Source organism: Phalacrocorax aristotelis, chromosome 9 (genome assembly GCF_949628215.1).
Source record: "Phalacrocorax aristotelis chromosome 9, bGulAri2.1, whole genome shotgun sequence".
NCBI classification, from domain to species: Eukaryota; Metazoa; Chordata; class Aves; order Suliformes; family Phalacrocoracidae; genus Phalacrocorax; species Phalacrocorax aristotelis.
This window is the reverse complement of record NC_134284.1, coordinates 3,612,051-3,623,414: the sequence shown is the minus strand read 5'-3', so window position 1 is coordinate 3,623,414 and position 11,364 is coordinate 3,612,051. Positions and strand designations below refer to the sequence as shown.

General features: G+C 47.5%; 1 protein-coding gene across 1 annotated transcript in view; it reads left to right on the top strand.

Moving 5' to 3' along the window:
• Positions 1–3,794: 3,794 nt before the first annotated feature.
• The window catches only part of SPRED1 (sprouty related EVH1 domain containing 1), a 62,990-nt gene continuing 55,420 nt past the window's right edge, over positions 3,795–11,364 (top strand). The window contains exon 1 of the mRNA XM_075103225.1: positions 3,795–4,782. Coding sequence (XP_074959326.1) covers positions 4,751–4,782 — 32 coding nt within the window. The 5' untranslated portion in view covers positions 3,795–4,750. The remainder of the gene's footprint in view (positions 4,783–11,364) is intronic.

Here is an 11,364-nt window from a genome sequence, read left to right as displayed (position 1 = left end):
ATGGCTTCCTAATTACATACATCACCTTCCTATTCCTTTAGCAGTGACTGTTGCCTCCCGATTTCTCATTTAAAAGGGTCTCCGGAAGCAAGGTCAGAGAATATTTGCACCTCAGAGGTCCACAGCGATCAAAATATTAGAGTGGAGCAATGGCATTGAGGTATAAATTAGTTCTTGTAAAGTGCAGCTAAAGTAGGCGTTGGATGTAGGAAAACATCAAAAGCAATATTAAAAAAAATCGTACTTTTTAACCGCATTTGTCCCACTCCATACTGGGCATATCTGGTCTCCAGCTAAGGGGCCATCCCTGTACCTAAACCAAAGAACAAGTACACCTCAGCAGCTCTAGTGAAAAGTACTAGAAGCTTTCATTTTTAGAGTTATCTTTTCCAGGTCATGTACAATAAGGCCAGATTTCAACTCAGGATATTTAAACTGTAAAGTCTGGAACATCAGAAAGCAGAGAGGCACAGAATGTACGAAGAAAGACAAGACCCCAAATCATGTGGTGCTTGGGACACGAAATGGCCATTTGTCTCAGGTTTCTGAGCAGTGGCCCCCGTGCCAGGCCCACCTATGCCGCGACTGCACAGGCAGGGCTCACGCATGCTTCTGAAATAAGCTGTTTACATTGAAAACACCCGATTACTTATTTCTGCTCCAAAAAACCAAACCTGGAAGGTCCTGAAACCAACTACTGCTCAGCAAAAGGACACCAATACTCCAGGACTGAGTTCTCTGATCTTTCCAACCTGGGCAGAGGTAAACAAACAGGATTTAAAAATCCAGATACAGACCAGGGCAGGTTTTCCGTCCTCTTTATGATATTCAGGTGAAGGGAAAGAAACTGCTTACAGGACCTCTGCCACCCATACTGCAGCTTGAGACTGCTTGCAGAAGTTGAAGAGCCAGCACAGGTGAAGAAGCAGTGGGGTCTTCTCCTCCTACCCCCTCCAACAACTAGAAGTCGCAAGAGTCTCACCTTTTCTATTGACGACCAAATACACATTTTATTCTTAATAAAGACATAAAAACCTTACAGAGACTGGAATGATTTGAAATTATTTGTGGTATATTACCAAACAGTTCATTTTATTGAATCACCATGACAAAAATGATTATTACGGTAAATATATTCAAGGAATTTAAAAGAAAACCCCAGGTTAATCCTTCTTGTCATCATTGTCTCTCTTTCTTCAGACGCATCTGAATAGACCTATACCACCATCTGACAAACTCAGCTGATTTTTGAGCATTCTTGTACAGGATTATATTAATCAAATAATCTTAATAAAGCCACTAGCTTAGAGAATGCTAAATATTGCAACTTTGAAGCCGGGAGAAAATGAGAATTAAATTAGCAGGAAGTCACATTATCTGCCAGTCACAAGACAGGAAGTTCTCTGAAAGGATTCTCATTGCTGAGTAGAAAAATACTCTGGCCCCACAGCTGAGTTTCAAAACACGTGAGGGGGGGTCCCATCAAATACTCCATTTGATTCATGCGAATTGTAAAATTGTACAAAAATGGGTTTGCAATGTATTTTTCGTATTTGGACAAGGTTGTGCCATAAACAAGTAATCCATTTTCAAGTGTACTTCTAGAAAAAAAAAAAAAGTTTTTACAAAGCAATTGGAAATTTTCCTTTAAAAGCCTCCCAGGTAAGGAAGCAAGCAGTACTACGGCAGGTTTGAGATGCGTGCTGCTTGAAACCTGTGTTATAGGCCCTTTATCAGAGAGGCTGTGATACCAGTTTACTGCAATTCCATTATGCTTATGGCAGACCTCTCCTATAGGAACATGGAATTCCGATACACAGGAATATTGCAACCGAACATGAGCTATCTAGAAACAAAACGTGCCTTTTCTTGCCTGCTATAAGATAAATTTACGTTTAAAATGCTGACTAACCACCCCTCAAGATAAAAACCTGATGGAAACTGTATAAGCTTTTTCCTCACCGCAACATTTTCTTACAGTTTTCAATCACATAGAAAAAGGAAAAGTCTTCAAGAAAAATCTTCGGACATCATTATGACCCATAGAGAAACTGTACTTTGAACCTTCGGCGACAAGTGGGAATTTCCTTAACAAATACCCTCGATGAATGGAACACTGCCCTGCTTCTGCGCACCTGTGCAGACGCTGCAAGGTTGTAGTCTGGCCTACGAGGATGTGAGGCACTCCAGGTTCCCTTAACGCGGTGAAAACTCTTCCTCCTGATTTCCCACGTCCCGGTCTCTCCCTTCCTTGGGAGAAGCAGCCAACCAACGGTAGTGTGGGAATCGGACACGTCGTTACCACCAAGGGAGCTCGATCCATCTCTCTCAAACAGGAAGAGAGAACAGCTCATCGCTGCTCCCTGCGACACCGCCAGAGCTGGGAAGAAATCCCGCAGTTACAGGAAAAACTGAAATGGGATTAGAGTTGACAGAGAAGGCTCTTGGAGAGCAGCTCTGAAAAAGCGAGGAAGTACACAGGAGGCCAGGGGTAGCGAGCGCACACCAGGGAAGTGATGCCTCTTACAGCGGCACCTCAGTATTTTACTCCTCCATAAATTTCGGGCAATGAGATTTATCGGTTGGGAAGCACGCATACAAAGGCTGGTCAGGAAGAAATCAAAATCCAACTGAGAGACAAAACCACAATATAATCTTTTATTATAATCTAATTTACTTGATGGTCTGACTCATGATTTTTTGAGTCCTCCGGGTTTGCAGCGCTGCTCCACTTTGCCATCAGATCAAGCTGCACGTTTGCCATTTAAGCTCCTGAGAGGGGCTCTGGCTTCGGTTGCTGCTGCTTCTCGATTGCACTGCTCACCTAGACCAGCTACACACGCTCCCGTTTCACCGTGCGCTCAGAGAGGCCAAGTCAGGGTCTCACACACCCTCCCCCGCCACCGCCCGCCTTAGAACCGCTCCCGGGTTTAGAGTTAAGGAACGAAGGGCTAACAAGGCTCCCGCATCCACGGGGCAGGCGAGCCCCGCACCGCCTGCCGGGGGCGGCTGCCCGCTGACAGCCCCGCACGGCGCCACGCAGGGCAGATCCAGCGGAACGTGACGGCGTCCCCCGTCCCTCGCCACCGGCGCGCTCCTGCCGGGCTCGCAGGGCTGGCGGTGCCGCTGCCCGCCTCGGGAGCGGGACACGGGCGGGTCCCGCTCCGCCGGCCCCCCGCGCCCCACGCAGGCCGCCGCGCGCCGAGCGCTTACGCTCACTTCGGCTCAAAAAGTAGGAAAAAAAAGAGTGGAAACGCAGCCCCCAGGCAGAGGCGCCCGGGCACAGCCCCGCGGGCACCCGCCGCACCTCGGCCGCGCCCGCCAGAGCCCCCCCGTCCGCTGCAGGCCGCCGCCGGGCCGAGCCCCCCTCCGTTCTCGCCACACCCCGGCGCAGGGCGGAGGCCTCGGGGGTCGGCGCGGGGCCGCCCAGGGCTGGGGGCGGGGGGGGGGGTGTCCGGGAGCGGGAGCAGCGCCCCGTCGGCCCCGCGCCCGCCGGGCGGGAAGGGGGGCGCCTCCAGAGCCCCTGCCGTATCCCTCCGCGGCGCCGTGCGTGCCTGTGCGGCGCGGCTCCTCGGGAAGCGCGTGTGGCAGCGCCGGGGGGGAGGGAACTACTTTCAGGAAACTCGCGCGCGGGGTGGTGGGGGCTGCTCGCTTCCACCCCGCTCTTCCCTCCTCCTCCCTCCCCCCCCCCCCCTTTCCCCCGTGGTTATTTTGGATCAAGCCGTGGCGGCGGAAGGAGCTTGAAGTCAACGCTTCCGCCCAGTTTTCCTGTGAGGAGGAGGAGGAGGAGGAGGAGGAGGAGGAGGCGGCGGCGGCGGCGGCGGCGGCGGCCACAAGGAGCCGAGGCGGCGGCCGCTAATGGAGTTGCTGCCGGCGGAGAGGGAGCGCCGCCGCTGAGCTTCCCCGCGGGGTCTCTCCCGCCGCTCCCCCGCGTCCCGCGGCGGGGCCCCGCGCTCGCCCCGGCAGCTCCTCTCCCCGCGATCCCGTCCCATCGCTCCCCTCCCCGCTCCGCTCCTCACACAAACAGCCGTGACGCATCCTCCCTCTATCCGTCCCCCCCCTTCCCACCCCCGGGCTGGTTTAAAACGCTTCCCTCCCCCCGCCGCCAGCCTTCTCCTCGGGCCGGGTCGGCCTCCCTTCGCCGCGCTCGGCCGCGCTCCGCCGGGGGTGGGAGAGCCCCGCCGGGCCACTCGGCCCCCTTCCCCCCCCCCCCCCCCGCCGCCCCGGCCCCGCTGTCTGCAGGAATTTCTGCCGCCGCCGCCTGGCCCGGCTAGGCGCGGGAGGCGGCCCAGCGAGGAGGAGGAGGAGGAGGAGGAGGGCAACAGCAGCGAAGGCGGCCGCAGCGGGAGATGAGCTGCAGCGGGAGGACGGTGCGGTGCAGCTCTTTGCGGCGGGGAGCCCTCCCTCGTCTCCACCGGCCCGCTGCCCTGTAACTGGGAGCAGCTCCAGAGCAGAAGACCCCTGGCTGTTGCTGCCGTTTGCACCACTACCTTCATCACCGTCTCGAAAGACGGGGGGGGGGGGGAAATACGCTCCAGCGCCCGACCACAGGATTTCGTATTTCCAGGATAAAGATCGCTGCCCCCCCGCCTTTCCCCCTCCCTCTCCCTCGCTTCAGGCCGCTGCCCGTGCCCTGGCCGGGGGCGGCAGGCCGGGGGGGTAACAATGGTGAAGTTTCTGGCGAGTTCTGGCTGCGCCCTGGCTGCGTCGGTGCTGCTCCGTCTCCCTGTCGGATCGCGGTGAGGAGAAAATGAGCGAAGAGACGGCGACTTCTAACAACGAGTAAGCGGCCGTTCCCCCCCTCCCCTCCGCCCGGGCCGGGGCTCGGCCGGTCCCCCGGGGTCCCCCCCCCCGGCCCCGCGGGGGCCTCTGCCCCCGCACGTACGTGTCCCGGCCTGGCCGAGCGCGTACTGCGCATTTCTGCCCGTGTACATGGAAGCCCAGAAGCTCCCTCTTTGTGAAGGAGCTCGGGGTTGGAGGGGCTGCCAGCCGGCGGCCGGCAGAGCGCGGCTTCATCACAGCCCGGCAGAGAACGGTGCCGGTACCGATGGTGTCTTGGAGGGGGAGGACGGGTCTGGAATGCCCAGAGAGGTATCGGCACGTACCGCCGCTGACAATATCCTATTACTTGTAGATATTTCACATGGAAACTAGTGTGTGGGAGCTTCATCCTGCAGGAAACTGCTCCTGAATTTTAATTGGATGAGTCAGTCAGTGTAAATACAGCTTAAACCTACCCTAAAGCCTTTTTTTTTTTTTTCCTTTTAATGAGCTCTTGGGACTTCTTCCCCCCCCCCCCCCCCAAAAAAAAAAAAAAAAAGAGGAAGGGGGCAGTTCGAGGATCTCTTGATATTTTTAACGTGACTGGTTTGGAGGAGATGCGGAGGAGAATGCGCGTCCGTGCGGCTGTGCCCCCCGGCGTACAGTCTGTCTTTGAAACGCATTTTGGGTCGGAGGAGATCAGTATTTGTCAGAAGACATCCGACTTCTTTATGGCGTTGAAAACCAAATGCAAAGTATTTCGAAACTTCCAATATTACCGGGAAGTTCAGGGCTGATGGCCGCCGTGCCCGAGCTGTGGCGTTACGGTTCGCGATGTCGGCGTTGGCTCGGGCCGATTTTATGAATGATGCGGTGCCGGCCGCGGCCATGGCGGCGGGAGGGAGCCGGGCGCCCATTGTGCTGGCGGCCAGCGCCGGGCCGGGGGGAGCCGAGCGGAGCGGACACACCGACAGACAGACAGGCCGACCGGCCGGCCGCGGCCGGGCCCCCTCCGGCGGGGGAGGCGGATTTCTGCCCGTGAGGGGAGCCTGCGCACCCTCCCCCGCGCTCCCCGGGGGCGGCGTCGGGAGCCCCGCGGGGAGCGGGGACCCGCGGGGAGCGGGGCCGGGGATGCCCCGCTGCCGGCCCCGGGCCCCGCGGGACGGGGCGGGCGGGACGGGGCGGGCGGGAGCCGCTGCGGCGGCCGCGGGGCCGGGAACCGGGGCCGCCGCCGCCATGTTTCCTTTTTTTTGTGAATCGCTCTCATTTGCATACCACAATCTCCATTCATAAAAAAAAAAAAAAAACCAAAAAAATATTGCTGTTATCACCGCTGACCTGCGGCAAAACCTGCCCTGCAGAGTGCCCGGAGCTGCCGCTCCTGTGCTGAGGAGCGGCCCGCGGCTGGCGGAGGAAGGTCTCCGGGACCTGCTGTATTAATATGTGCTGTTCGCTGCTTGTTGACACAGTTATGTGGGAAATATCAGCTCGGGGAGGTGCTGGGAGCACGTGATCCGCTCCATTCATAAAATACCTGGCTGTCCATTCACAGTGCAGTACAGTGTCTGCATTCAGCAGCCTCGCAGATCAGACCTGCATGGGAAGGGAGAGGCAGCCAGGGCGGCAGGTTTATCAGAGAGGGCTGCAGAAAGAGGTCTTATGGCTGCGAGCAGAGGCTGCTGTAAAGATGGGGAGGGGGGAGTTGTTGTTATGGTTTGTGTTTGTCCGTTTCCTGTAAAGGAGCATTAGTTCAGAAGTACGTTCTCACTGTATTGTCTAACATTTAAGCAGGGAAGAGGTTTATTCAGAAAACGTTGAAATATTTTCCCCTCCAGAAATACTGACTCAGAAGTAAAATACTGGAAATCACATTCGTTATTATGAAAGCGTTTTCAAGACAGTATGTTAATCCGGTTTGGGTAACTTACATTTTATTGAACAGTGCTGCCTTACATCTGCGAGATATCAACGTAGCATAGAAGGAAGTCAGTCGTACCTATTGAGACATCTGAAAATGTTGCCTACTGTAAAATACAGGTACCAGTCAAGATAGCTAAATTGATAGAAATCAGCAACGCAGTTCATTTTTTGTCAGTTTACTTTGAGAATTCTACGGCAGATTAGCTGTCATCATTTCTCCTTAACCTCTGCCGTGGCTGAAGAGACCCCTGAAATATCAGAATAACAGGAAGGTTTTAATATGGCATAAACCATTTAGAGGTCAGTGTATTAACTTTGGTTTTAAATATTTTGAAACCTTTAAAAAAAAAATCAAATGAAACTTAGTGATGAAGCAGACAATGTGTTTGTTTGACATAACTGTTCCGTGGTTGCCCGTGTTAAAACAGTGATGTTCGCTGCTCATGAATACACTATTTCATTATCTTAACAAATTACACTAACATGATCCTTAATTATACATTTGTGGAGTGGAGGAGGCTTTGTTGTTAGTGCAACCTAAGAGAATACCTGAAAGATTAATAATCGTTACTTAAAATGAGAAAGGAAAGCTCATATACAGTATTTGGTTTGAGTTAATTCAGTGTTTTTGCAGAGCTAAATGTATATAACCTTACAAAGCACTATAAACAGTGCTTTTTCTCAAAGAATAATTTCTTTTTACTTTGGTTATTATTACATCAGAAGAAAAATAAGAAAAGTATTTCTCTCTGGATTTCAGTTGCTTTTTTTGATAGCATTTTTGGCGAGGCCAGAGTCGTCGTTCCTCTTTGGTTGATTGTGCACGTAGCACGAGCATGTCACTTTAAATTATTGGGAAATATGATTGAAACTCCAAATGAGCGGTTTGTGAAAATAGGGTAGATCTACACATTGAAATTCATCATATATTAAAAGTTCATTGTGTTTTAATTTTATCAGTATAGTTGATGACATCAGTGGCCTTGAATTCATTAAGAAATCTCTTGGCGTATGAGGGCGAATACGGGTACTTTGCAATGCACTTTGTGTCATTGTGGCTACTGGGAATATTCTGGTAATTGAGCGTTATTCTTTGTTTATAAAACTTCATTTTATGGAGTAAGGTATAAATACTTATGGTGCTTAGAGTTTGATCTCTGTTAATAATGTTAAATTCTCAGTGGTGGTAGGAAAGATTAACTAAAAAGCTGCATTAAGGACTACTAGGTTTCTTGTCAGTCATGAGCACACAGAAGGCAGCCTTATAAAACTCTGATTGCCATGGATGAACCTTCGTTGGTGATGTTTACATTGTTCTTGTAATGATGTTGTTGTATTTGTCAGGTATTAGTTAAATGAGGGTATTTCTCTACCTCCGGATAATTATTTTTCTTTTCCCCCCAGTGGTGTTTTGCAGTCGGTGTGGTCAGCATGAACACAATGTTGTGTTCACAAATACTATCAGTTTTTAAATGAAGGAATTAGTAGGATTTGTGGGCTTGTGGGCCAATTTGCTGTTCATGCAACTTAACAATGTCAAAGCAGGCAGGTCAGCAAGCACCGAATTCCTGTTTTAGTGGCAGATTTAATTGCTGTCTAGAAATGCTACTGAGTTAGGTAGAACAGAATAATTCTTACGTTACGTAGTCCCCATTCGGTAGGGATGAATGATGACAGGCTTAAGATGGAGTCTGAGTTGCTGCTATTGAAAAGTAGGAGCACTGCTTTATTGGCTTGTTTACTTTCCTTTGTATTGCAGGTGGCCTCTTTCTTTTTCAGGGAATGCTTGTGCTCTTGAATTATAGTCAGAGGTTTTATTATGTACTGTATTTTTACAGATTCGGACTGTCATATGCTAATTGTTTTGCTACATAAATATACGTACTCCTATACTCATTCTCCTAGATAATTTAATTCAAGAGATTATAAATTAAAGACAGTGTATAGTAATGCTGTATGCTTAACAGCCTCTGGATTATGACGTTATGAACATCCTCAAGTGTTGATTTGAAAAAGTACAGCTGAACTAAATTTTTAAAGTAAAATACCTACTTGATATGTTCATGTTTTCCTACAATATTTGTGAAAATACTGTTTATACTTCATTTGTGCTTCAGAATTCCTTGTATTACAAGCCCAGATACTGAAGGATGAACATGAAATCATATTGTAGAACGTAAAGCGAACAAGTGTGGTTTTATTAGTTCTGAGAGGATTTTAACACATTTCTGCAGGCTACTTTTCTTTGCTATTTAGGGCATGTATAGACTTTGGAGTTCTTCATCACTTAACGTAAGCAATTTGTAAAAAGTAAGATTTTTTTTTTTAAGGAAAGCATCTTTTAAACCAATTGATTATATTAAATCATTGCAATTCTGATGTATTTTCTTTTGGGGGACTGGTTCTTTATAGAGACCTGGGGAGGCTTTTCCAGTCTTATGGACTGCTTCCTGCTGTCTCTTTGGCTTTATGTTACATGGCACTGTTTTGAAGGTGGAACTGATTTTGCATGTTACATAATCTGGGAATCAGGGGGTTTTGTTTGTTTTGGTTTGGGTTTTTTTATTTAAAAAAGGTTCGCCTTAGCAACATTCCTTGATTACTGTGGTATTGCAGAAGAAAGCTTTCTGCGTGTTTCAGTGTAATGGGAGCTAGCGATAATATTTGAATTTTATAAATGAGTTGTGTTTCCCATGTTTGTTCACTTAAAATTTAATGTTCTTGAAGCGTTAAAGTGGCAGCAAGGACATCAGCATGCATTTGAAAGGTAGAGACCTTTCTTGAAAGGGCTATATCTTGACAGGATCAGAAGTCGCAGGATTAAAGCCGAGGGCATTCCTGGTGGTTTTTAGGCTAAACACTGGCATTTTTGTTTGTTATTTACCCATTCTCATGTATATCTGGAGAAATTTCGTGCATTGGTGATGGCTTGATGGGGTATGACAAACACGAGAAACAAAAAATACTTTTTGGAATATTGACACAAGTTTAAAAAGGAGACAAAGGAAATATTTTTTGGTTTTTACTTCCCTGATTAAAAAAAAAAAGTAACTATGGTACAGCATACAATGTAAGTTGTCTTAAATGGTGGCGCTCTAATGTTTAAATGTCTGCTTTCTCTCTCTTCTTTCTCAACTGGAACACGTTGTAGTTTCCTTAAAGGAATTTGAGAGGCGGCTGGGAGTTGCCATGTTGCTTCGGATCCCTGTTTCTTTATGGATGTGTTAAAAAGGAAAAATCTTTGTCTTTTTCTTCTCTGTTCTAATGTGCAACAACATATTAGCAAGCAGATTTTAACTAGCATGATTTGCATGGCTACGGACTGGCTGGAATGGGTTGTTACGGACTGGCTGGAATGGGTTATAAACAAAAACTAAATGGTCCCCGAAAATGTAAAATTTGTTCCTCCTTTCTCTCCCTTAAAAATATTAATTCCTTTTTCTGAAAGCACTTTTAGTTGTGAAATATTTATTTATTTATTGGCAATTAATGAAGTACAAATATTCCAAATTAAAAGTCAATAAGATGTAAACATATTTTCAACATTTTTTTATACTTTCTCATACTTTGTTAGGTGTGTCTTCTAACTAGTCTTGGCATTCGGCAGAAATAATCTTCAGCAATGCTTGTTTTCTGAGGGAAGGAAGGGGACTGGATGCTCTTTTGGTATGCTGTATTAACATATATTTCTAGACTTAAGACAATTCCAGCACATAACTCTGTTGTGCTTACTTTTCCTGTACACAGTTAAGAGAAGATTTGATTTTTTTTTTGCTAGTGCTTAGACTATTTTGTAAAATCTGTTGGCTATCACTGCTGCCTCTGGTTTTTCTCATACATGAGGTCATATCGTATTGTGTGTGGTACCAGGGTAAACGTGGTATCTCTTCTACTTAAAAAATATCTGTAATAGGAATCAGTCTCTAAGACTGTGATAGTATTCCACAGCACTTACTTGTAGGAGGTAAGCAGACATTTTAAGTGCATATGTTTTCACATCTTTTCAAGCTTATCTTTTACATAATGTTTATGCTCATATCTATGATACCAGTTTGTTAAAATAATATATATTCATTTATTTATATTCAGTGATTTATAATCACTTTTTCTCCTATGTATGACAAGAAAAGAATAATAAAAAAAAAACAAACCAAAAAAAAAAACCCCAAACCAAAGCAGATCTTCAGGTATGCAAAGGGGGCAAAAAATGTGCGTTTGAGTAACAAAATTGTTTATAAATGTGGCTCTGATCAAATTATAACTGACTCGCCTCACACAATTGCAGGCCCTGATTCCCAATGCTGCAAATAAGCTGGGGAAAATAATAATAATAATTTAAAAGTCCTGATATAGTGATGATAAATGCATCTATATATGCAAGGAGATCACAAGTGCATTTTCTCTAAGAACTCAATATCTTATGACAGTAAATACTTCAATTCAAACAGGGAAAATAGGCCATAGAAGCTTCAGCAGTTGCTGTGCTCCATTCTGCATTGCTGCCTGATAGCAAATTTCCATTCAGAAGAAAAATATTTATGTGTGCTACACAAGAATTTCCCAAATGTGTACTGTTGAAACATCTAAACCACCTTAAAAATGAGGTGGTAAAGATCTTTTCTTCCCCCCCCCAATGTATTTATTGTTTGAAAATGTTGACAGCTGCTGTTTGTGATATTTTCG